Source organism: Magallana gigas, chromosome 7, assembly GCF_963853765.1.
Source record: "Magallana gigas chromosome 7, xbMagGiga1.1, whole genome shotgun sequence".
Lineage (NCBI taxonomy): Eukaryota > Metazoa > Mollusca > Bivalvia > Ostreida > Ostreidae > Magallana > Magallana gigas.
The window spans coordinates 11058637-11085846 of NC_088859.1; the positions used below are offsets into that span (position 1 = coordinate 11058637).

The window sequence follows — 27210 nt, forward strand, 5'->3', positions numbered from 1 at the left end:
GTTTATAACAGTTTCTAGTACAGAGTAACTCTTCTCAACGCGGTTTTTTTAGTGAATATACTGGAGAAAATATGATTTTGCCCACTTTTAGAATAGACACGCTATTTATAAAATCATGGTATAAACAGTCGTAGAGGCCATACTTAGAAGTTTGTATTTTATACAAAGTAATATCCAATCATATGAAAGTTTGGAGACGTCTTGAACACACGGTGTCTGTCCTCGATGATTCGATTTGTTTCAGTAGGTGACCTACATAATGTGCTGGGAAATTTCCATTCAAATGTTTAGATATATTAATGCATACACACATTCATTTTACAACTGTTGGTATAGGATATATTCTATTATATCAAATAAGGAGGTTATATGCATATCATTGACCGATTGAGTGCAAGGAATTAAATTCATGATTTAACTTATTTGAATTCCTTTCAAATTTTTCGGGGTTTGAAAAGTTTCCGAGGGTTACGTAAGTTACTGCGTTGTAAGATTTATTTGAATGATAAAATAGTCAACGACAGGCATCGAATCCGATCGAGGAATCATGCGAGCAGACCTCATTTATGAACTAAAGTTTTCGGTATAAGAGGTACTTGCGCGAGTCTAGAGAAGTGGGGGGGGGGGGGGGGGGGCGGTCGGGGTGTTCGGAAAACAGCCCCCCGGCAAACATTTTGATTTGATCATTAAAAACGTATTACTAAAGCATTGTAAAAATAATTAACAAAATATATTATAATCACCAAAATCGTGACCATGCACTCTTGGAGACAACAACACTGAATAGAGTCCTAGAAGGAGAAGCTTTGTGAACTCAGAATGTTTTCCACCAGTTGGTTCCATTTTGTGATTTTGACATAATTGTCATTGCACATGATGAACATGTTTAATCAACATTCCGACGAGTACAGGTGAAACAGCTGTCAGACAGCGTACAGCGAACTTCTGGATTCGGAATTACATCGTACTACTTGATATTTCTCTCTCAATAAACTTTGGAAAAAAATTGGATATCATAGAGTATCAGAACTTTATTTAATTCCATCAAATTGAATCAAATTAGAAAAATCATAGAGGGACAGATTTTTTAGCATGTTTTCAGATTTTTACATGGAACCTATGGGCTGGTTTGTAAGCCGAACCTATTCGAATTTAGAGCTCTTTTGATAGATGGAATTGCAAAGACATCGATATCTAAGTGGTTATACAAATTCTAATATTCTATTACCATGCAGTTGATATGAATGTAAAATAAAAATAAAAGGAAACAATTTTGCAGGAACCGTTTTGATATTTATAACTGTTGATTGAAAAAATAAACATGTAGCATTTGCGTGCACAAAATATGGCGTATTGTAAATCCAACAATTTTTTTTGAAGCATGAAGATATCACAGCTGGCTATTTATGTTTGCAGTAGTCCATTAGTTTCTTGGGATAAAAGAGATACGGAGAGGCTGGTCAGGGGTCATAACTGTGTTCAGTACAGCCCCCACAGGGCTATGGTTGTACTCGAGCCGAAAGTTCTGAACAATCTGGAAAAAGGAAATTTGATAATTTAGGATATGTCAGTTTGATCCCCCTACATGTATATCATTATTATTTTATAACATAAAAATTGATTGAATGAAAAGTATGCAATTTTAATGGCAATCGACTATGAAACAGATTGAAGTAAAATTTGAATACTTAAAAAAAAAACATGATTTTTTTACCAGAGACATAAATAACATGTTATGTCAAGTTTACTAATTACCTTTGTCAGCAGAATATGCAATTCCTGTTCAGCGAATCTACGACCTGGATTAGAAAAATGAAGAAAATCACGTATTTTATGACAAATACTCTACAATAACCTCAATGGACTCAAATAGAGTTATAGGAGAGAAAAAAAATCTTCACAGTGACTTGCCTATGCACATGCGCGCTCCATGACCCCAAACCAGGTTTGACATGGCTTTTACTTCCTGTTTCATTGCGGTTCCTTTGGTCCAGCGCTCGGGTTTGAATTTTTCAGGTTCAGGGAAATACTTTTCATCTTGAAACATTCCATAGACATGTCCTTGAACATGGGTCTGTGAAATATGGGTAGAGTATGTATATATGACGCTATTCAGTACATGCATGGTCTAAATAAAAACGCCACAGGAATAATGGAATGTGATATATATGTCATTATGGTACACCAAATTTAAAAAAAGGCTAAACATAGTTTTGCAGTTGTTAAACTAGATTTTACGGTAAACTTTAGTTTTCGAACGGTTAACTATAGTTACGATTCGTTAACTATTCTTTTTATCTTTAAAATGCTAATTATAGTTAAGAGTTTACAAATCGTGAAACTGTATTTATCAGATCGATGCACTATGTTTCGCAATCGCAATTCCGAACAGAGATTATTGCGTTAACTATGGTTTACAGATGTGAAATCGTTAATTTAGTTTACGGTCCGTAATCTTACAGCCGATAGGCCTAGTTTATCGACTGTGAAACTATGTTAAGCTCATTATTGTGAATTTGGTGTACCATACATTTTTTATCGCAGTAACATGAAATTGTTGAGTGCATTATCTAAGATCTTACCCCGGCTGGAATAAGATATCCTGCGATTTCAGTGTCCTTTCGCAGATATCGGGTGGTGGCAAAAGTGATGGGGTAAAGTCTACAAAAAATTATTAATCACAAAAAGGTATGAAATAGGTATTTAACCAATAAAATTACGATTAATCAGTCAATCATTACAAGCATCTTCTTACATACATTGTAGTTTGTTTTTCTCCGGCAATTACGGTGTTTTAGGTAGATGAACAAAACATTGTCATTATAATAGTTTTCTAATTATAAAAACACTTTGAATACAAATGCAACCTTTCATGTACATGTACAGCTAATGAATGTTTTTAAAGCATATATATGTAGTTCATGTATTTATATCGAAACGACAACAACATGTATGAAATTACAGGATGAAATTCTCAGTTCCCGAGATAACATTTGAGAGAAATTTGTATGAATGAAGATAATAAATTTAGACCATGATAATAAAAAACTGTACGTAGAGACTCAAGAATAAGTTATTAAATAACATGCCTGAAGGACTCTTTCATAACTGCCCTGACGTATTGAAGTTCGGGAAGTTTTTCTGGGGTGATGGTTTCGTTGTTGGGTAGAACTCGCTTGGTTTCTTCATACAGTTTTTCCTGTGCCTCTGGATTATTGGCTAAGCTGTACAGCGCCCACACGGTTGCAGATGAAGTCTGCACAAAAAAACACTTTCAATAGATGTCCTATACATAGAAAACCGCACCATTTCAGAACATCCAGTTAGATTCCAAACACTCTCTATACTGTAGATTCCCAATTTAACGCGGGGAATTAATATCTGCGCAAAATTGCGCGAAGCACATCTCGTGAATTTTAGAATCTCGCTTTTATTTTTCGGACATATATAACTACATGAAACTATGATAAAAAAAAAATGGTTATTCACGATTTTATGTTCTTGCGATTTGATAGAAAACGGTTGAATAGCGGAATGTACTTGCATTTAATAAGGAATCTACAGTACTAGAAATGTTTACCGTTTCTGTGGCGCTGATCAGCATGTCTACCACTGTGGAAAGAGCCTCGTTTTGAGTGAGGGATTTCTGGTTCATCATGTATTCTATAAAAGAGGACTTTTCTCCCTCTTTGACAGGATTTTGTTGGAGTTGAATGGCTTTCTGAACGAGAACAACATAATAAAAGGATTAAGATTGATATTAATGATTACTATTAAACTCACTGGTTTGACATTTAGTATTGAAATTATCTTGACGGGATATTGAAGAACCTACGTTATCTACGAAAGATCTGCCAAGTTTAAAGATATTGTCCGCGTGCTTCTCGAACTGTTTCCACGTTCTTGTGGGGAAGATTTTGTAGAAAGGAAAGTTGAACATTAGAGGTTGCATTTGTTTGAAGAATCCTTGCAGATGCTCCACAAAGTCTTGAGTCTCTTTCGGAGGGTTCGGTCCAAGAGCACCGAATCTTGAGTCAAATAAGAAAGTACCGATGGCTGAAATGGCAAAAACAAGAATATTACTTTATATTTTATAGTTAAAAAAAAACAAGTGTTTTTTTTCATTGAATAGATTAATGTAAGTAAAAAATGATTATGATCCTTTCACGAAAAGATGTTTAACTCTTTTGCCAAAACAGAAATTAAACTCACTTAGGTAAAAAAAACAGTTACGTAACAAAGTCTTTGCAGCATTTGTGTTTTCAACATTGTTTGAGAAAAATTTATTATGGAATATCTAAAATATATGTAAATATCTAAAACTTTGCTCATTTTACTCAACTATAAGTTCATAATTTTGTTATTTAAATCGTAATGCATGAGTTATCTAAGATTTTAAATGCCTTACATTTTGAAAATTAACATAAGAAATTTGAAAAATTCCAAAAAAAACTTTTTAAATTTTGTACAGGTTAAGTTTCCTAACATTCAATATGTATTATATGAATTTTATAAAAACGAGGTTGATTTAGATCTGCGAAAGTCTTTGAGATAAAATTTCATGGGCAGTACATGTATATCAAAAAGAAACGTGTTAGAGACTTACACTCCATTGACCATTTGAATAACTGTTTCTCAAGATCTACTATCTCGTTCTGTGGGTTTCGAAAGATGTTTAAATGACTGATGAAGTCTTCAGCCACTTTATCCATATCTGTACAGAAGTCCAGGACTTCCTTCATCTTCAACATTTTCTTGGAGGCCACAGAACGGACCTTGTACCATTCAGAACCCTGTCTGGGGAGAAGACATTTCCGTGAAACAAGTGACAGAAATGTATTATGCTTTTCTTTTTATAAACGCACTGTATCATTTATTTTTTTTATTTTGAATTAAATATAATATACGATTTTATGGACAAACCAACGTATTGAAAGTTGGTAAACAGCATACTGGTTACTCGGTTTTATTACGGCTACTAACTTTTACATCCGATGTGTTTCAAACACATTACCCTAATTTATCAATTCGTGGTGGATGTTATTTCATGGATGAGAGGTACCCACGAATTCCACGAAAATTGAGCCACCATGAAATCTAATGATTCCACAATAATGCTTACAAGTCTACAAGACCCTGCCCGAGTTGTTTCTGTTCCCGATAGTAGTGCCATGGCTCCATTGGATGACGAGTTGGTGTCTTGCCGTCTGCTGCGATGACCTTGTTGTACTCAATAGGGTCAGAGATGATAACAGTAGAAAGGTTTGCGATGTTTTCTTTGAAAATTGGCCCGTACTTTAACGCTCTTTGTCTATATGCCTGTTGGTTAGGGTGCACAAAAATATACAAAAATCTATTAATCATACATGGTCCAAAAGTATTAGACGCAAAAGTAAGACACAAGCTCGTGCGTTAATTCAAAGTTGTGAACCTTCTTAGTGGGAGCTAATATTTGGTAGGATTATAAATGTTTGACCAATGTCTTAACAATGCTGATTTATTGTTAGTTATCATAGTTTATCTTAAGGAGGAGTTTCTAAGAAACTCTCACAAGATCTTACCCGTTACTTGAGCCTGGTGATTTTTTTTTAGCAAATAAAAAATAATAATAAGCAAATATTCAAGAAGGAAAGAAAGCCTCCAAGTATTGAAGACAGATTTAGCTTTTGAATACATATACTGAAGGAATAAATTTAATTGCTGTCACCCACTGAAAAAATTGTCGTTACCATCAGGAAATTCTTACTTCGAATATTTTGTTGAATCGAAATCCGTCTTTCTTGATATAGTCAAAGAGCGTTCCTATAAAGGGCAGTCCCTTACTACCCGGTACGCTGTCGAAAGACTTCAATGAAGTTTGGGGGTTTGTCGCTGGTTCCGGTTGTGTGTGTTTGGGTGCCAGGAGTTGATTAATTAGTGCCGATGTTGATCCTAATGGGCACTGTAAAAGACAAGCAAAACTCGCTGACAATTCACCGAACGAGATACCCCGCCACATCAAAGTAATATAACAGCATGTACTAGTAATGCCAAGTCGGTACTTTAATTATTTTTTACCTTTGTAACACTTTGGCAAGTACCTTCATTTTAGAAAACATGAGGCAAATATCTCTATTATATAAAAAGTGGAATTTCATGCACAAAGTCTTGAATAAATAAATGTTGTTCAAAGCACATCAACTTTTACAAGAAGAGTTATTGTTCAAACCCTGAGTGGTGTCTTACCGACAGTGGGAGCACGTCAGAGAGAGCCGCCACTTGTCTGGTGGAGGTGGAGAGAACCCGCTTTTGGGCTCCTAAAGATTTGGCCAAAACTTTGCCGAATGAGGTTCCTTTGTTTGCCATTGTTTTTTGGTCTGTTTAAAAGTTATCCAAGGAAAACTGACTGTGACATGTACTTAATATGAATAAATTGCAATGCAATAATTAATATATGAATGTGAATTAGCTTATTATGTAGGCAAATTTGTCAAAAAGGAAAAATTAAATTACTTTATTAATAAGTTTTATCTAAACGCAAAAATTACATACCTTATTTATAAAATTTCCGAAGTTTGGAATTTAAAAAAAAACCCTAACGGGGTTCCACCCTGTTTAGCACTTATGGCACAGAATAGCGCATTCAAATAAGGCTTCATAGCCTATTATATACTGTTTGGATAGGTCACGTGGTTTCACAGCAAAAATAAAGTAACCTTCATTCATTTGAGAATCGTGAATGAAAATCACATCTGGAACGCAGGTGCAGCTTAGTGAAGCATTGAAGAAATCGCATTTACCCCGTGGAGTTGTTGCATGATGTAGGAATGACGAGAGAAGATAAGTCGCTGTTATTTCGAGCTCGCTGATCGGCTTGGGCCTTGAGGAAGGTGTGTTCGAAGAGGAGTGCGTGATCACACAGAACCCTGGTCGATTCTATGCAAAGGTGAAGGCCATTCCCATTTTATATATTTAGATAGTTTAGGCAATATTTGGTCATGGTGTATGTGGAGATTTGTATTGAATATATTGATTTGTTATAAGAAATCGCACTGGCGGATTTAAGGGGGGGGGGGCGTGGAGGGCGCACCCCCCCCCCCTAAAATTTTCAAAGTATGCATGACTCTAGATGAGTTAATAAATTTTACATAGAAAAGTTAGCATTTTGTGTTTCACTTTATTTATAATTTATGCCTGACTCAATGTTACACCTCATTGATACACCAGCTGTGCTATGCTGACTGTAATTCTGCTGCTCTATAAACATCTTAAACATCTGATCCTAATGCATGTTGACAGGTTCTGATAACAAACCAATTATAAACTGTGTTTAAAACATGCAGTGTTGGTCATTTTATTATGGTGGCTGCATCAAATTCCCCAAGGCCCTGAACTTAGGGCTTCGACCAAGAATCGACTGGAAATCCCAGCAGTTTTGTTTCAAGTGTAGACTACGCTGTCATTTCCCTATTGCGATGCAAGCAAAAATTTCTGAATATTTAAAAGCTGGTCGAAGGTAAATATATAATTTCATTTAAAACCAGATGGCTTATGTGCAATCATTAATTAATTACTGTATATTTTTTGAAATTTTTTCTAGGTAAATAGACTATTTTAATATAAGAATATTGTAGATTTGATGCATCAAATATTTCTAACAGCTAATAGGGGGTCGGATACTGTAATGTCATTAGAATGTTGTAACTTTGATAACCTGGTTAATTTTGGGAGTTCATAAATGCCTAAAATATTTTGTTTTTAATCCAATACATGTATTAGGTATAAGTAACAATAAGGGCCAATTCATCTTTACGATTTATCAAGAGTTATCTGCGCTCTACGATGGGAGGAGAGCGATTTAATGCTCTTATGCTTTTGTTTATACATAAAGACATCAAGGTAGATGTCAGTAAAATCATTGACATATTTGTTTCGAAATCCAAGACGGATGTTGCTTGAAAATCCAACTGGTGATTAAAAGAAATGAAAACTTTATCTTTTTTGTTTATTTTTATTGCTTATTTCATCTTTTAAAAGTGTACATAACTAAAATACCACTACTTTGAGCCTGGTTTTACCTTCAAAATACACGAAAACCCAGGAGCTTCCTCAACAATTTTATCCACGCCCCCCCCCCCCCACTACAAATCCTGTATCCGCCCCTGAATCGATAATTGTGTTTTGCCTCTTTTGCACCAAACAATAAATCAATGTTATTTGTTAATGTTAATTCTTAAAATGAAATATTGAATTAAAACTTAATATATATAATAAGGTTTAAAGGATTCACAAAAGAAATTAATTCACATGCTTGTAAACCAATAAACATTATCATTTAACTTAAGAGATGCATTTTGTTGTATCAATTTGTGCATTCCATAGATGATCTATGATGTTTTCTAAAACTGAAATAATGAAACTCAATCATGATGAAATCTATTCTTATCACTACTATGTCTTTCTAGATAAAAACGAAAGCTCTATAAACCCTAACAGTTTGAAAATAAAAAAAGATATCAAAAGTAAAAGAAATAATAGATGTGTTCTAATTTATATTGATATTTGTAATTTGCTTTTTATTATCAAAAATGATGATTTGACATTATCAAGAGAAGAAAAACAAGTGTTGAAATAAGAATGCTCATTAGCCTTGAGAAGGATCGAGCCGAGGGATAAGGCTGTCTGGATGACCATCTGTCCAGACTGCCTCCACGACTTCTAAGATTAATTTGCTTCTTGAATTTTCACCCAGACATGAACTTTCATTACACTGCATGTGAATGTCAAATAGTTTTGATACAAAAATTGAATCCACAATTCTAAAATCATCGTCTTTGTGCATGATTTTTTTTTATTCCTGTTTTTCTTCAGTAAATGTAAATAAATACAGTGTGTCATCTAGGTCTCTGGTCGACACTGGAGATTTTATTTTTCTAGAAGTAAACGTTTTAAGTCTAACTTTTTAAAGCCAATTTAAATGGTTTCCACAAGCTCCGATACTGGTTTTAATAAGGTTAAATAGAAAAACCATATTTCATATCTTTCTGGCATTACCGTATTTATATGATAAATCAGATTGGATGCAGATCAAATAGATGTATTTCATAACCATTTCATAATTGAGTAATCTATTAATGTTTTCTCTCTTTACTAATGATAGGCGTCGGAACCGGGGAGGGGGGGGGGGGGGCTTAGCCCCCAATTTTCCTGTAAAGTTATTTATATCCATATCCAAAGCCCGTTTTTTGGTTTTATTGTTTTTTGGGGTTTTTTTGCCTGTCAAGAATTTTTTATTTTCAATTTACTTCTGACGTCACTGCTAATACACTGTATATATCAGTCTGAACACCCGTGCAGAATATCACATCAAGTTGCTCCAGAATCATTCACGTTTTTACTAAAGGTTAAAAATTATACGGCTTTACCTAACAACCTTTATAGGTAACCGAAAAAAAACTGAGTAAGCATATTTAGCTCTTCGAACAAAATGATGAAAAATAAATCGCATGTATTTAGATTTCTTAGCCGTTCTACAAGATATGATCAAGTGTTAACGTTTGGTCTTAACGTTTAACGTTGGGTTAATATTAAGGAGGGCTAAATCCAATGTTCCTATGTAATGTATTAACATTTTCCTATTGACTGTGATAACACTACAAATCTTTGTAACATACACATGATCATGTACATATAGTCCAATACATTACGTCAATGACGCATAAAAAGTATTGTAGGGGCGCAAGCGGGGTTTGCAAAATTATTCGAAATGGCAATAAGGTAACAATGCTAAAAATTTAATATTAAAATGAACAATTGCTAGTAAAAATAAATAAAAGTAACGAGGAATCATTTTATAAATACAAAGATATTAGGATGTAATCAAACACGCTCAATACGTGTGCTCAAATTTAACCGCATACATCTCGAAGAATGATTCATAATGCCTTAAACGAAACAAACTGTCACTTTAAGAACTGTTCTCCACAGGCTTCATATGTGTCAGATGCACCAGTAATGGTTTTAGGTCAATTAAACAATGATCAGCCTGTCTGGACATTAATAAATCTGTCCATTCGAAGGTCATTCTGGCACGAGATAATTCTATTGATTCACTTTTCACCCAGACATGAACTATTTGTCAAGAATGATCGCCTTTAAGTTTCCTTTTTTGAGTTAATCCAGAAAGAAAGTGAGCGCACAAGATGGTAAGTTTGCAGGAATCCTCGACACGAATCAATTGGGATTTAAATGTCTATAACCTCGAAAGGCTATGTACAGGTTTCAACAGAAATATATTATGTTGAGTGTCGAAGTACATGGCTATTCCGGTTATTAAATAACTCACAAGCTTTCAAAAAATGGCAATGAGAGGGAAACCGATAACTAGTTGGAAATGTAAATGCAAACATATTTTAATGAAGTTATATTGTGTATATAAAAAAAAAAAACTAGTAATAAGAAAAGAAAATAGTGTTCATACAGCAGATCTAGAAATCAATAACAACAAATTAAAATATACCGGTATACTATAATTCAACATCATGTTATAATAACAAACATTTAAAACAAAAAAGTTTTTTTTAAAAGACCACCAGTTGGATTTGAACCCAAAACACTGAATGTTTGTATTCACTAATCCAGGACGAAACCACTAAGCCATGCGAGACTTGTCAATTGGCTGTATAAAGTACTGTTTGACACAACATTGTCATATCAATGGACTTTGTTTTTTATCCTTCAAAAATAATTTGAAAAAGTACATAATTAGTCATCTCTGGGTCATCTCTCCATCTTTTTTTAAAAAGCGACATTTTTAATGTTGAAATATGTTATCTTTACACGTTTCAAATTTGTGGAGAGAAGACCCAGAGACAACAAAATCATTTAAAAACAGTTGTTAATAAGTAGGATTTTGCATGAATATTGCTTCGTGTTGCTATATTTAGACCCATATTATGATAAAACCTTTTGCATTTCAAATATTTTCCCACTCATTCCACATCCAACAGACACCAAATAACGGTTATAATTCGAAAAATATTCAAAATTAATTGATGAAATTTTCACTCTTCTTGTGCGCCCAGATTCCTGCCGAATGTACATCTTAAGCGCCCACATTCTTTGCTAAAAGATAGATTTGAAAAATATATCGGCCAGAACTCCAGGAATGTCTGTTTCAAACAAATGATGCACGAAATAAGCTTTAAATAGATCAGACAGTTAATGCTATTGGAAAAATGTCTGAAATAAAACCGTTTAACCGCCTTAAAACTAACTATATTTGTTATCGATATAAAATTAATCATTATATTTTTACCTTAAATTCTATACAATAATACGTTAGGTATAAGTAGCATACAAGAGAAAAAATTTAGAAACGCTTGACACACCAACCCAGTTGGATGTAATTTGCTATGAAAATAGAAGGTATGTGATTGTTAAAACACTTTGTGGCTAACATAACTAAACTCTATTTTGGCGTGCAAATGCTCTTTTAAAAGTTAAAGTATTACTTTGATGCTTTATTTTAAGACCAGAAGTTAGTTTTTCACTCATAGAAGTTTCTTTATATTATTGCATTTGCTTATATATTTGACTTGTGGAAGCATTTGTTTCTATTAGAAATATTTCGCACTTAAGAAGACAAAAATATGGTGGCATTTTTCTGCCCCTTGTGTGCAAGTTATTTTTCTATCAAATATGTCGTCATGCAGGATAAATATGTTGACATGCAAGATAGTTATGTCAACATGCAACATACCTATGTTGACATGCAAGAAAATTACAATAAAAAGAAAATTATAACAAATCTCAAAAAATCTTAAATATCGCCAACTTATCTGAAATATATGGTGGCATATCTCTGCCCCTTGTGTGCAAGTTATTTTTCTATTAAATATATCGACAAGCAAGATAAATATGATATCATGCAAGATAGTTATGTCAACATGCAATATAAATATGTTGGCATGCAATAAAATTGCAATCGAATAAGAATTATAAAAAATATCAACAAATCTCAAATATTGCCCACATGTGACAACCAGGATGCTAGATGCAACTTATTTATGTCGACATGCAACTTATTTATGTTAACATGCGAGATAAATATGTTGACATGCAACTTGTTTATGTGGACATGAAACTTAGTTATGTTAACATGCATCTTAGTTATGTTCACATGCAACTTATAAGTAGCATGTCAACATATTTATCTTGCATGTCAACATAACTAAGTAGCATGTCAACATATTTATTTCGCATGTCAACATGTTGCATGGTGACAAAAATAAGTAGCATGTGAACATAACTAAGTTGCACGTCGACATAAATAAGTGGCATGTGAACATCACTGAGTTTCATGTTCACATATATAAGATGCATGGCAGCATATTTATCTGGCATGTTAACATTAATAAGTTGCATGTCGACATAAATAAATAGCATATCGGTATATCCCTCTAACTATTTTGGAATCGGTAGGACAAAAAAGTATTGCCTTTAAGCAAAATAGTTTATATACTTGCAGAGTGTATATACATTTATTGGGACATTTTAAATCAGAATGCTCGACACATGTCAGAAAAGAGGATATGCAATTTTAAAAGCAAGTGTCAAAATTGAATTATCATTTGAAGAAAAGAATTGAAATTGTTTGATGTACACCCTTTCCAAAACTGTGAAATTCCCTACTTTTACTTTTATTTCCAGAGTTTTTCAATGCAAACATATTTTGCCGGAAAACTAATCTGACTTCACACCACGAAATTTTATCAGGAAAGAGACAGTTTAATGAGCTTTCATACAAGAGGTCCCTTGTTGCTGAACGAAAATTAGGGCCGGAGCTATGAATTCTAACGTTAAATGTATATGTGGCGTATTTTTTTATGCTAAAAAATATTTGATTGATTTTTTTATCTAAATATGTTATATAAAGATAAATATCAATCGGGTTAAATAGATCTAAAAATTAATAAATAATTTTTATATTTTTTGTGGAGTCCATAAAAGAGACAAGACTGACAAGGATAGGAACAAAGAGAAGATTGTCATCGGAGACCCTGTAGATTGATGGAATAGGAATTTAAGCCGAATTAAACTTATATAAGTTTTTCTCAGGAAGTTATAGGGGCTTTGCTAGCCAGGTTTGTACGTGCTCCATGTGTTCCATGTCTTTACTTTATAAGTTATCAACCACAAGTGGATTTCCGTTTGGAGAAATTTTTGATTTAAGAATAAATAAACACTCTCAGAACATGCATCCCTCAGGGAGAGGGGGTATTTATGGCACGCCAAATTCACAAAAATGAGCTAAACATAGTTTCACAGTCGATAAACTAGGTTTATCGACTGTTAACTATAGTTTACGGGTCGTAAACTTTAGTTACCGACGTTAATCTATATTTCATATCTGTAAACTATAGTTAACGCGATATACTGTGTTTCACATCTGTAAACTATAGTTAACACTGAAAACAATCATTTGCGATTGTTAAACATAGTTTATCTGATAAATAGGGTTTTATGATCAGTAAACTTCGGTTTACAAATCTAAAGCACGCCAAATTCACATAAATTAGCAAAACATAGTTTCACAGTCGATAAACTAGGTTTATCGGCTGTTAACTATAGTTTACGGATCCTAAACTATATTTACCGACGTTAATCTATATTTCACATCTGTAAACTATAGTTTACGAATGCAAATCTATGTTTTTCTGTCTGGAAATACACGTTAGCAATAGATTTTGCTGATAAATATAGATTCACATCTGTAAACTATAGTTTAGAGTTGATAAATATAGTTTCACGATTGTGAAACTATATTTATTAGATAAACTATGTTTACAGATCGTTAATCATAGTTTTTGGTTCTAAACTATATTTAACTGTCATTTATACCATGCTTTACAAACGTAAAACTATGTTTATCACATTTTTGTGAATTTGGCGCCTAATGTTTAAATAATACAATTTGCATTCGTGAACTATAGTTTAGAGATGTTAATCATAGTTTCACAATTGTGAAACTATATTTATCAGATAAACCATGTTAAACAATCGCAAATGATTGTTTTCAGTGTTAACTATAGTTTACAGATGTGAAACATAGATTATCGCGTTAACTATAGGTTACAGACGTGAAATATAGATTAATGTCGTTAGCTATAGTTTTCGATCCGTAAACTATAGTTAACAGTCGATAAACCTTGTTTATCGACTGTGAAACTACGTTTAGCTCATTTTTGTGGACTTGTCTGATAAATGTAGTTTCACGATTTGAAACTATAATTAACAACTCTTAACTATAGTTTACAATTGTATATAATATTTAACAAATTTGAATCTATATTTATCAGCAAAATCTATTGTTAACGTTTTTTACAGATAAACTATGATTATCATTCTTAAACTATAGTTTACATTCGTGAAATATAGTTTCACAGATGTAAACTATAGTTAACGAATCGTTAACTATGGTTAAGGATCTGTAAACTATAGTTAACAGCTGATAAACCTAGTTTATCGACTGTGAAACTATGTTTAGCTCATTTTTGTGAATTTGGCGTGCCATAGGTATTCACTCATTTTACCGTATCGTTGATGCTAAAATCGTGTTTCATTTGTATTACACATAATTAGCAATTTATATTGTTCTTAATTAATGAATAACGGGATAATAATGCTTTGGGTATCGTCTGATATAAGAATTATCTAAATTAAAACATGAAGAACGTGATTTTAATTTGTAAACAAACTTTTCCTCCATCGTGTTTCCCGCACTCATGCTCAGTGGCGTTACAAATGGCGGATCACATTAATATTCATCAGAAGTGTAGCAAAGTTAAGAGACAAATAACTAATAAAAGAGCATGTTTTACGGGCCCAGAGTTTGTGAAACGTCTAATCATAAAAAACATGATGTATATTTTTACTCAAACTCATGTCAAAATTTTTACTCCAAATACACTACATATACCTTTAACATTACCGCTCATGGAAAATGCATTAGCGGACTATACCCATATAGCATATTTGATGTCACATGTGAGCAATATTTGAGATCTGTTTATAGTTTTAATAATTCTTATTTGATTGCAATTTTCTTGCATGTAAACATAGTTATGTTGCATGTCGACATAACTATCTTGCATGTCAACATATCTATCTCGCATGTCGACATATTTGAAAGAAAAATAACTTGCCTCAAGGGGCAGAGACATGCCACCATAGATGACATTAAATATCTGACCTGATATTTGAGTTCTTTGTTTACAAAATTCGTCAGAAAATGTTCGGTTAATTCTATTATTATTTGTTTTAATTTTTGAATAATTTAAAATCTATTCCTTTAACAGATATAAACTGCCATCCTGACAGGCTCCATTATCCTTCACTATGCTATGCAATAATTTTGTTTCTTCAATTTTAACTGTAAAACCTATATAATAGTTAAACAACACTGTGAAATTGAAAACAAAAGTCAATGTTTAATCATTCCACATTTCCATACAACATCAACAGTATTTTTCGTTCAAATTAAAAACCAGACGATGCGGTCTTCCTTATGATTTGTAATACATATATAACTACGATGAAATATTCACATCATATATACATGTATGTCTAGACTACTACAAACTAAGTTTTTGCATCAAAGAACTGAATTTAAGTAAATTTTTCATTTTTTTTGCAAACATTAAGCTTAAATTTGGTTAAATGTTGATGTCTAACGAATCTTATTCCTGATTATTCTGTCTACAGAGCTACGAATCTTCCAATGAATATATTTTTATTACTTGCAATTAGTTAACTTCCTATAATGACCTCACTTTAACATTCAGTTCCAAAGTCTAGACTGTCTTATTTCGGTAAATATATTCCAGTCTGCCACGAACCTCATAACATTCATTGTTATAGTCGTAGTATTCCCCATTAAAAATGTCTTCAATTCATGAAAACAAGCACGAACTGGATTCATCGATTTATTTCATATGTATAATTTAGTACGCCATAATAAAAAAAAATGAATATTTTTTGACAAACATTCAATTAACGACTATTTAATGAACTTTTTAAAAATCACTTTAAATTCAATTTTAGTTTCATTATCATAAAATTTATAATTTTGAAATCACAAAATCACAAAAATTATATCATTTAAAATAGTCATTCACAATATAAACAGAATATAATAAAAATGTTACCAAATATCACAAATATATGTACTGAAGTCAAGAAGTACACAAAAAGATTTTAGTCCCTTGGAATGAATGAGATAAGCAGTGGTTGCTCGGGTGTCATTACTGTTTTCAGAATTGCTTCCACAGGCTCATGGTGATACTCTAGCCGAAACTTCTGTATAATCTAGAAATGTAAAATAAAGAGTACAATTTTTTAAAAAAACGTAAATGTAAACTTTAATAAAGTTTTATTGAAAAATAATAAAAATAGACTTTTATGAACAAAAATTATTTCGTGTCAGGGTTGACTATTACCTTGGTGATTAAAATGTGGATTTCTTGTTCTGCTAAACGACGACCTAAAATAAAAATAAGAAAGAGATTAGAACCAAAAAAAGAAGGAAAAACATCATAGCCAATGGAAATCAAAGGAAGCATGTCTAACCAATACACATCCTGGCCCCGTGGCCCCAGACTAAGTTAGATAGCGCTTTCTTGTCCTTGTCCATTTGGTTTTCTTTCAGCCATCGCTCTGGTTTGAATGTTTCTGGGTCTGGAAAATACTGGCTATCTCTGTATACTCCGTATAGGTTGCACTGAATGTGAATCTGAAATATTCAAAGTTGAAAAGAGTACGTGTTAATTCTCTCAGAGTGAGTAAGAATATCACTTTTGATTTTCATTCTATACAAAAAAGACATTCAAAATTTTGAACTGAAATATTTTTACAAGTTATCACAATACAGGATAATATTCAAGTACCTTTCAAGATGAATTATAATACAAAGATATATCAAACTGATTCAAAACAACAAAAGAAATCCATGGGTTAAAGAGTTCCTTTATATATATATATATATATATATATATATATATATATATATATATATATATATATATATATATATATATATATATATATAAAACAATGCGACAGTCCAAATTAAATAAATTGTTTACTGTTAGCGCTTTCAGCCATGTCGGCTCTTCAGACAGTTATACAACATTTTTAATTTTGTATAACTGTCTGAAGAGCCGACATGGCTGAAAGCGCTAACAGTAAACAATTTATTTAATTTGGACTGTCGCATTCGGTTTTATTTATTTAAGTATTTTTTGCTGTACCAAGGCTTTATTTATCTACATATATATATATATATATATATATATATATATATATATATATATATATATATATATATATATATATATATAACAGTATTGTAAAACATCTGAAGAAAATGAAAGCGCTTATGTTTAACTCGATCTTTGTGTTTTCATTTATTTAAGTTTTATATATATTTCACCGACCACTGAGGTTTTTTTGGATATATATATATATATATATATATATATATATATATATATATATATATATATATATATATATATATATATATATATATATATATATATATATATATATAACGGAACACACCTACCCCTTTTGGTACATTGTATCCAGCAATTTCAATATCTTTATCCATATATCTACTTGTAGAAAACGTAATTGGATAGAGCCTGTAAAAATATGTAAGAAATTCATCAATCTTTCGTCCAAAAACCCGTTATCTAAATATCTATCCCTCAGAGGAAAAAATAAATATTTGAAATTCTTGGTGACAAATTAAAAACAGAAGCATTGAGTGATACCAATGAGTTGAAGAAAAAAACTGAATTGTGACAAAGCGTTTCATTAAATGAATAATTCAGTGAAATTTAAATTGGCATGGTTACAACTTTCATTTTTCCATTTTTATTGTTACCTATGCTTTAGAAATGCATTACTAATGATCAACCAAAGTTTGAGCGTTAGTCATAGAGTTATAATCAAGATACAGAGTTCACAGTTCTTTGTTATGTAAACATGGCTCGTGGCATGTTTTTGTTTACATTTTCAACATTCAAAATGTAAACCAAAACATAACCCAGGCTTTGTCACATAAATAAGACATGTGAGCTACAGTGTATGTATCTTGCTTGTAAATCGACGACTGACGCTCTAATTTTAGTTTGCATTTAAAAATGCCTTACTGAAGCATTATAAACATTAAAAACGCAACAAAATTGACTAAAATTGTGACCATGTCCATTTAAAGACAAAACATAACATGGATATATTTGATAAAATTCAATTCAATGATGTGATGTTGTTATGGATGCTTTAACGACTTAATTAAAAGGCATGCTATTTTGAAATTGATATTTATCTCATACCTGTGGTGAATATTACCCGTGTGATAAACCTTTGCTTTATCAAACGGGTGATGTTTAATCAAATACTTCCGGTCCGAACTATTTTTGACCTTTCACAATAACCGCATAACACAACGTTGCATTCATTGTTTTTTTTTTATCTTTGAAAAAAGTTCGGATCGTATAAGGGACTGTCTCAAAAGCTTTATAATATAAATCAAATTGTATGAGATAAATAGAACATCTATAATTGTGTGATTTCGGCAAGCCTCGCGAATATATTCACCATTTCAACTTGTTGGATAAAGTAGATATAAAATCACATAATATAGATATACTCTCTCTCTGGTTTTATTATTTATTTAAAAAAATACAGAGTATGAACAACATGCAAAATATCATTATGTATCACAAGTTTAATAACAATTAAATAAAACAAAAGAGAAACTGGATAGTTTAAGACCAAAAATATTAGACTAGATAAAATTCGGAATTTAAAGGAATATAGGAAATACTAGATTGTAAAAAAAAAAACCAATATAAAGAGATTTTAACATTTTTAGCCGGGCTTTGCTGAAAGCAGAGTCCTGGCTATAGGCAGGCAAATCGCCAATGTTACTATAAATAGCACAAGTAAACAAAAAACCAAACAGCGTCAAGGTAAAGGTATCACACCGGTAATCGGCCAATCAAAATGAATTGTAGTTTCATATATACTTCAGAATTATTTTTTTCCTTGACTGCATTTTTACATTTTCCTTTACTCAGTATTAAAATTTTTTGTACCACTGAGTAGGATATTTCATGTATTTTGTTAGGTGATGATTTTTTTTCACAGGGACTACTTCTTTCAGGGCTCATGCAGCAGCTTCCTGGGGAGTGTGCAGTCTGTTTACATACAAATGGAAAACACGTGGTTTTGAGGGTAGACCTGTTTGGAGCTAGATATTTTGAGAAAATGCAGTATCGATTGCCCTTTTTATGGTGTTAGCTGATGAGATAGGTAACAAATAACATTTCCTCCGAATATTTTGTCATGAAAAATACAAACTGATTTTTAAGAATTTGTTCCCCTCTATAGTGTTATATAGTGAAAACAATTACCGGTGTGATACCTTGAAGGGCTGTGTGTCAAATTTGAAAAATGCATGCAGGTGCCAGTTTTCAGTATTTTATGTCAAATTTTGTTAACAGAAATTAGTTTCTGTAGTCTGAAGATAGAAAAATGCTTTTGAAATTTTGTAATGAAAAAAAATATGAAAAATGATGATTTTTGGTGTGGAAAACATGTAATTTTTAATATATAATAATAAAAACCTTTAAAAATGGATGATATGAATCACTGGAGCTTAGAATATTGGTTTCTGTGTTCTAGATGCTGTAAAAGTGTGCAGATCAGTTGTCGCAGTCATATTTGATGCCCTCAGACTTTGTTGTAAGAGCACGCAGCGACTAGTTTTTCATCGAATGACCAATTTTGAGTTTACGTGCAAGTCTCAGAATTAAGCGACAAGTGCGAAACATTGCGAAGAAGAACATGAACAGTCTATCGAAGGATTATTTTGACAAAAACTTTAATTTCTTTGATATCTGCTCACCTTATGTGAGATTTAATTTCATTTCCTACATAGTCCTGATTCAAGGAATTAGGGGATTTGGGCAAATATGTGCTATGTTTATGTTTATTTTACACTGAATTACCCATTTGTAATAGTTTAAGGCAAAAACATGCTTTAACACCATTTACAAGATCACACAGATGTATATTTTGTGTAGAAAAGAGGTTTCATGCATTTAGTTGAGAAGGTCATTATGAGTTAAGTATGTATAATATCATCATGATTGAATCTAGGAGCTTTTCATGGTTTTCATCCTTAAAAACTGATGAATTTCAGTTTACCAGAAAATGTTTTTATGCATTATAGCCAAAAAATCAGTTTCTTCCCACATTTTAAGGGGAGTTCCTTATTTACAAAATACAAATACTGATATTTATGTTTGAATGACCTAAGATATTGAAACATTAGTCATTGTTAAAATGTTTAGAAGGAGATATTACTATTTTTTATATGGTAACCTCAGCACACCTGTCCTATTCTAAGTAATGAAAATCAAAATTTGAATGAAATCATATCATGTAACATGTATGGGTACAATATACATGTAGATGCCCCACCCATATCCACAACTATGGGCGTTGGTATGATTCTTTTTTTAGTATTGTGATATGGCATGCACTTATGTGATTTCTCTTGTAAATATGCATCAGAAATGCATTGCCTTATTGAATTACTTCATGTATATGCTTATTGCTCTTGCTGTAAATTATCTAACATGTGTCAATCATCATTGATCAGTAATTCTCTTCAAATTCTATAGGGATGGCCTGATGAGGGGTATAATTAAGTGTGTCCAATTGAAATTTCATGGCTACTTTTGCTCTACAGATAGAATGTTACATAAATCACAGAATGAAGTTGCATCCCAGTTGTTTCTTTTACATTTCTTATCATCAAAGCAAGATTTATGGTTGTCAGAGCAGATCTGAGCTCCATTACATGCTGATATCATTTGGGCTGTCCTGTGTTACCATGCTGCTTTTAGATAAAAGTGAGTATGGCAGTGTGTAGACAGGTAAACAGGCTTTACCTGATAAATAAATTTACCAGATACAGATTTCATTTTTGACAATTTCACAATATAGTTATGAAATGTGTGAACAATAGGGATAAATTTCTTCTTTGTTATGCAATGATTGCATAATGAAGCGACTCTAATGGAATATTTTTATTTTGATGTAAAGAAAAATGTATATGCTCTGATTTGGTACCAAGATGATTTTGTATCTTGTTGTTTTAAGGATAAAAATTGGCTTCAGGTCGTGCATGGTGTGAGGCTCCAAATGTGTTTCATCTGTGCTATTTTCTTCAGTCTGAGTAAGGGAGATAAATCCTCAATAGCTAATGAAATATTGGGAGCTTGGGGACAGGGTTTTAGGGATTTGGTGACAGTTGATTGGGAATTCTCAGGTGCAAATTTGGAAGGAATCTGACATCTTTAGAGTCTCTTCAAGGTATCACACCGGTAATCGGCCAATCAAAATGAACTTAGTCAATTGTAGTTTCATATATACTTCAGAATTATTTTTTTCCTTGACTGCATTTTTACATTTTCCTTTACTCAGTATTAAAATTTTTTGTACCACTGAGTAGGATATTTCATGTATTTTGTTAGGTGATGATTTTTTTTCACAGGGACTACTTCTTTCAGGGCTCATGCAGCAGCTTCCTGGGGAGTGTGCAGTCTGTTTACATACAAATGGAAAACACGTGGTTTTGAGGGTAGACCTGTTTGGAGCTAGATATTTTGAGAAAATGCAGTATCGATTGCCCTTTTTATGGTGTTAGCTGATGAGATAGGTAACAAATAACATTTCCTCCGAATATTTTGTCATGAAAAATACAAACTGATTTTTAAGAATTTGTTCCCCTCTATAGTGTTATATAGTGAAAACAATTACCGGTGTGATACCTTGAGCTTCCGCTATCCCAAATAGTTACACAAAGAGCCATGTTTTGTCAAAAGTGTTGGCATTTTGTTTCTTTTTTTAAATTTCGAATGAATTGTCTATCTTTTTTAGTTTTCTTATTAATAACGTGTTTTTAAAACATTACTATGCATTTTGGACACATACAATGCGCATGAATTTCCATGAACTACTTTGCTGCGCGATGAAGAAATGGGGATTGAATATATAATGCTTGTTTCAAAATTCAGGCAGCAACTGTTGAACTTTTTAACTTCTACTAGACAGACATATTTTTGTTTATAGCCGCTTACAAAATTTGGTCGCTCTCTAATGCTTTGCCGACATTAAAAGCATGAGCGAGAGAGAGAGAGAGAGAGAGAGAGAGAGAGAGAGAGAGAGAGATTTTCAGTCTTTACTACAAAATATGCATAAAGACACACCAAAAGAGCCCGGCTTTCAGTACTTCAGTACTTTGATTTTCAATTGGTAGGTTAGTAAACATTGTCATTGTGTTTGTTTTGAAATGTGGATAAGAAGGATTAATTATAAAATTGTAAAAATAAAATGTAAAGATAAAATATGCTTTTAACATCATATTAAGCTTAAAAATACAACACATTTGTTACCTGAATAAACGATTATAACCATTATATTTTGCAATGTACTAAAAATTGCATTTCGGTAATTATTATAAAGAAAAAGTACTGTAGTTGTACAAGACAGACAAAATTTTAAGAAAAACATAGCGCAAACATTAGTCAGTGTATGTATCATAATATAGCTAATATCGCTTATTAAGCAACAACAAAAAAATCAATGATTTTATTTAGCTGTATGGCCGTTCTTTATAGAACGAGATCAGAAATGTCGGTCAATCAGCTTACCTTAATGTCTCCTTGAAAACGGCCTTCACATACGGAAGCTGTAAGAGCTTGTCCGCTGTGAGTTTCTCTCCGGTTGGTAAAACTTTAGCCGTCTCGTTGTAAAGCTTTTCCTGGACCTCTGGATGTCTAGCCAAGCAATATATCACCCATAGACAGGCATTAGACGTCTAGGACATTAGAGAAAAAAATTATGCTGTGACATTATTACGATGATGTAGATGATGAACCAAACTCGAATAATTTATCATTTATCCACCTACTTTTGAATCTAAGAATCTTAAAATACGATATAATAGCAATGCATTTTGTGTTTTCAATTTTAAATAAATACACATGAATGGTTATATTTTCTCACCGTTTCTGTAGCCCCAACTAAAAGATCTACAACAGTAGACAGAGCCTCGTTTTCACTGAGGGATTCCTGACTCCGTATGTGTTGTACAAAAGAGGATTTCTCACCTCTCTGTGGCTTAATGGGTTTTTCTTCATTTATCTAAAGCAAATAACATGTCCCATGATAAATCAGAAAGAATTCTTTTCATTTTTCTTGTATTGAAACATAAAAACCAAAGTCTTACAAGTACAGAATATGCGATGTAGTCCAACCCTTTATACAATATCAACAAAAGTATATAAAACACATTAATAGGCAAGACCTTGTCCACAAACGATCTCCCGATCCTGAAGACGTTGTCGGCGTAACTTTGAAAATGTCGCCACTCTGTCGTGGGAAACAATTTGTAAAATGGGAAGTTGAACGTCAGCGGCGACATCAGTCTGAAAAATCCTTGTAGATTTTGTATGAAATCAACAGACTGTTGAGGAGGGTTGAGGCCAAGCAAACCGATTCTGGAGTCAAACAAAAAGGTACCCATTGCTGAAAAATAAACAAGCTATTGCTCTTATCATGATCTGCGCTAAACTTCATACAGGTATATTGTTTATTCTTTTGTTTTCTGAATGTTTAACGTCTATTTGTTTATTATTTTAGTTACAACTGTTTTGTTAGGAAAATTAGGTTACGAAAGAAGCATATTATCTTTCCCTAAACTGCATCTTTAATACTTCATGAAAAAAATAAAGGTTTCAAATTTTTATACGGTTCTTACGATACAAAAAAAACCAATTTTTGAAAACGTTTTAATATTAACATTTTCATGCTGTAGGAAATATTTGTTGAAAATATGTTAAAACATGCATTTTGGATATTAGTAATTTTTGGCATGCTTAGTCGTCTATGTGTGACATCAGTCGAAATCTATCTGTTTGAACTGACTTTTAAAGAGGCTTGGACAACTGAATTATTTTGTCTTACTCTTCTTTGAATTTGAATATAAAGTTCCAAAATAATGTATCCCATCTTCAACATTTCTAATCTCTGAAGGTTAAATCGATACGTTTATATTTGAATATGATTGATTTGGGACCGACGAAGGTTTTTTCTTTTTTTCCCATCCTCAACCTTAAAAGATTCTTTAGCTTTTATGAATAAAACATAGATTCTTGAGCTTTGGAAATTTTTAATGTTTTTTAATATTTGAATTTGGTGTACTTTTGTTCAAATTGATATTACCAAGTTTTCAATATATCTTTCACTAATTATTCAAACATACGCATAAAACAGATTAAACATTTAGTGTTCTTATTCATTTAACACAACTCACATTCCATGGCCCATTTAAAGACCTCCTCTTTCAGACCCACTACTTCATTGTCTTTATTTCTTCGCTCTAGCAGAACTTGAGTAAAGTCTTCAGCCACTTCGCTCATATCAGTGCAATATTCTGAGACTTCCTGAATCTTAAGCATCTTTTTGGCAGAAGCTGTTCTGAGTTTGTACCATTCTGGACCATTTCTATCAAAAAAATAGGGAATGTTCTTCTTATACTCTGTGTCGCATAGAAAATGTTATATAAGCATACAATAGCTCTGTAACATATTAGAGAGTTGAATACAGTTAAATAAAGCCTGAAATTATTTACGAATTCACGAGCCCCTGTCCCACGTTTTTTTGTTTCCGATAATAATGCCATGGCTCCATCACACTCCTTACAGGATACTTTCCTTCAATTCTGATAACCTTATTGTATTCAACCGGATCACTGACAACAACTGTTGAGAGGCTGGCTATTGTCTCTTTATAAATAGGCCCAAATTCATTAGATCTTTGTCTGTATGCCTATATGTTTAAATCGAACAAAAACGCGTTAATGAGTTCAGTCTGAATACTATGTATGGAAAATCGTTTTCCTTAAACCAATAAGAGCAGTCTATTATGCTGCAGAAACTTTTGATAATTCTTCATAAATAAAATCAAAGTTACTAGTAATCACTAGATTTCTTTAGAAAAAATTTTTCACTACTCAGGTATAAGCAAACACTTTTTTCAGTTTTTAGAACATGACAACATTAATGTAATTTTACTTCAATCAGGACCTTAACAAAGCTTTTCCCACAATTATATGACTAGCAGAAGTTTAAAAAGAACGCTAATTTTGTCTTTAAAGTTGTTGATTACAATTTCAAAATAAAAAAGTTTGACATGAATAACAGTTTGTATTGCTTCAGAAATATATCAAATTAACCTTACTAATGATATACACTGTAGTTAGTTAAGAAGTGAATAAAACATGTTTACCTCAAATAGTTTGGTAATTTTTGGTCCGTCTTTTTTCATGTAGTCAAAGAGGGTGCCGATTATTGGCAGACCCTTTGGTCCTGGAATACTTTCAAATGGTTGAACTAATGGTACATTGTTGTTTGCCTCTGTTGTCGCCTCTCTGTGATTTTTACCATTTTCCGTTGTTGCAAATGGACACTAAGGAAACAAATGATATTTGAGGTTAAAATAAACAAAATCACCTTAATTTAACACAAATACAAGTAATCATATGAAGTCAGAATATCATTAAGAGAGTGAATGAACCTTCCGGTTTATACGTCTCCTTCCATGACGATACGTAAAGGGTTCAAGAAGTATTTTAAAACCATACCAGGATTGCTTGTTTTTCCACTCCGGATGTCACATGATTCGCTATGTCGGTCTGAGTGGATAGAAATTTTTTCCCTGGGAATGATCTCTTAAAAATTTGATTGAATGCCATTCCAAGTTTAAGGATTCTATTCTACTCTAAGTATAACGAAAAACATACAAAATCAATTTCATTTGAACTGACATCAATTATTTATAAATACATACACATCAATGCAATATTTGGCTTTTCAAAATAATCTTGTATACGTACCCGATGTATTGAAGCTTCAGAGAATTCTGGTGTCCACCCTTTCTCAGTACCATTCAATAACTCCTTATTACAGAACATGAATAGAGGACTGTGAAACCCCTATATCTTTAAATCGATCACGTGGCCTGTGTTGTTATGCTGGTAGCACAGCAAGTCTCTGTGGGTGACACTTACGTATTACGTTATTGACGCAGGTGGGTTTGTTCTTGAAAGAGGATAACATCCCTGAGTTCCAGCGAAAAGGGCTTTAACGATCGATTTTAAGATTGACTACTCTGAACATTTTTGCAAAAAATTCAAAAAAGAATACACTCGGGTCAACAAATGTAGCATCAAGTATTCTTTAGTATATTACATTATTCTAGTCGTTAATTGTTTTAAATAAGTTTTTCGATATTGTTAAAGTTCCAAATAAAAGGCTATAAAATAAAAGATATTCCACATTACATTACAATTTGTTTATATAACATATGCAAAAATTATGTCTATTCATTTGCGTTTTTGCTTAAAGGGCGCTACGCCACTGATATTCGTTATTTCAACTTGGTTTTTGGAAGTTTTAATCTTCTTTGCAAAACAGCATGTGGACCTAATTACAGATCATGATATCTTTTTGGAAGCTGATTTTAATTAACTCTCCTATGCACTTAATCTGGCCAAACACATAAACAAGAATCATGAATGGAAAATCATCACCGCTGACAATGCAAAATACTAACAAATATAGATAAATTCGATGCAGTGTATTTTAAAGCATTGTTCTTCAAAGAAGATTATTTATGGATCCCTTTTAAAAAATCTGATTTTAAGTGGTAAGAGCAATTTAAATAGTTTTTGTAGTGGTAAACATGTAATGTTCGAAAATCTGTGATACCGGTATAATTTTAACTGAATAGATAATGATTTTCTCTTTTATCTGTTCTTCCTAGCTGTTTTCAAAATAATTGAAAACCTTTGTCTACCTTATCTTGTAAGCCATTCTTACTGCTGTCTGTTATAAATGTACGTAACCGGAAGTTTTCCTCATTCACGGTCTTTGCATTCCTGGCTAAAAGGTAATGTTAGAGTATTCTCTTGGATAAAAACAATCATAAAATCATAAAAAAATATATGCCTCATAGACATTTAGGTTTTTGTTGCAAATCATAGGATTTAATCAGGACAAAACTTTCTGCCATACAATATCACAAAAA

At 32.3% G+C, this 27210-nt stretch overlaps 2 protein-coding genes across 5 annotated transcripts; both read right to left on the bottom strand.

Moving 5' to 3' along the window:
- Window positions 1-1271: 1271 nt before the first annotated feature.
- Window positions 1272-6675, bottom strand: LOC105341691 (cytochrome P450 10). 2 transcript variants are annotated; one of them, XM_011448331.4, is made up of 12 exons: window positions 6532-6675; window positions 6226-6356; window positions 5747-5941; window positions 5123-5319; window positions 4607-4797; window positions 3836-4056; window positions 3581-3721; window positions 3090-3256; window positions 2583-2661; window positions 1912-2074; window positions 1756-1799; window positions 1272-1534 (listed from the first exon to the last, which is right to left on the bottom strand). In XM_011448331.4, the coding sequence occupies exons 2-12, from the start codon at window positions 6343-6345 to the stop codon at window positions 1424-1426; spliced, it is 1629 nt and encodes a 542-aa protein (XP_011446633.3). In that variant the 5' UTR covers window positions 6346-6356; window positions 6532-6675; the 3' UTR covers window positions 1272-1423. The 2 variants fall into 2 exon arrangements, with proteins under 2 accessions (XP_011446633.3, XP_065923167.1); XM_066067095.1 differs by lacking the exon at window positions 6532-6675 and having other exon boundaries at window positions 6226-6379.
- Window positions 6676-15507: 8832 nt separating this feature from the next.
- Window positions 15508-26184, bottom strand: LOC105336400 (cytochrome P450 10). 3 transcript variants are annotated; one of them, XM_066066770.1, is made up of 12 exons: window positions 26018-26184; window positions 25766-25852; window positions 25411-25590; window positions 24755-24951; window positions 24437-24627; window positions 23429-23649; window positions 23128-23265; window positions 22773-22939; window positions 17606-17684; window positions 16609-16771; window positions 16479-16522; window positions 15508-16347 (listed from the first exon to the last, which is right to left on the bottom strand). In XM_066066770.1, the coding sequence occupies exons 1-12, from the start codon at window positions 26093-26095 to the stop codon at window positions 16237-16239; spliced, it is 1656 nt and encodes a 551-aa protein (XP_065922842.1). In that variant the 5' UTR covers window positions 26096-26184; the 3' UTR covers window positions 15508-16236. The 3 variants fall into 3 exon arrangements, with proteins under 3 accessions (XP_065922842.1, XP_034311718.2, XP_034311719.2); XM_034455827.2 differs by having other exon boundaries at window positions 15509-16347; window positions 25766-25902; window positions 26018-26108; XM_034455828.2 differs by lacking the exon at window positions 26018-26184 and having other exon boundaries at window positions 15509-16347; window positions 25699-25831.
- Window positions 26185-27210: the final 1026 nt, after the last annotated feature.

Bases quoted from the DNA above. Each gene is read 5' to 3' on its own strand.
- LOC105341691 (XM_011448331.4), bottom strand. From the start codon at position 6,345: ATGGCAAACAAAGGAACCTCATTCGGCAAAGTTTTGGCCAAATCTTTA. The intron at 5,942-6,225 runs GTAAGACACCAC...TGTCTTTTACAG, and splicing joins CTGACGTGCTCCCACTGTCG to TGCCCATTAGGATCAACATC. The intron at 2,662-3,089 runs GCATGTTATTTA...AATTTTTTGTAG, and splicing joins GTTATGAAAGAGTCCTTCAG to ACTTTACCCCATCACTTTTG.
- LOC105336400 (XM_066066770.1), bottom strand. From the start codon at position 26,095: ATGTTCTGTAATAAGGAGTTATTGAATGGTACTGAGAAAGGGTGGACA. The intron at 25,591-25,765 runs GTATGGTTTTAA...TTGTTTCCTTAG, and splicing joins TGGAAAAACAAGCAATCCTG to TGTCCATTTGCAACAACGGA. The intron at 24,952-25,410 runs GTAAACATGTTT...TTAAACATATAG, and splicing joins AAATTACCAAACTATTTGAG to GCATACAGACAAAGATCTAA.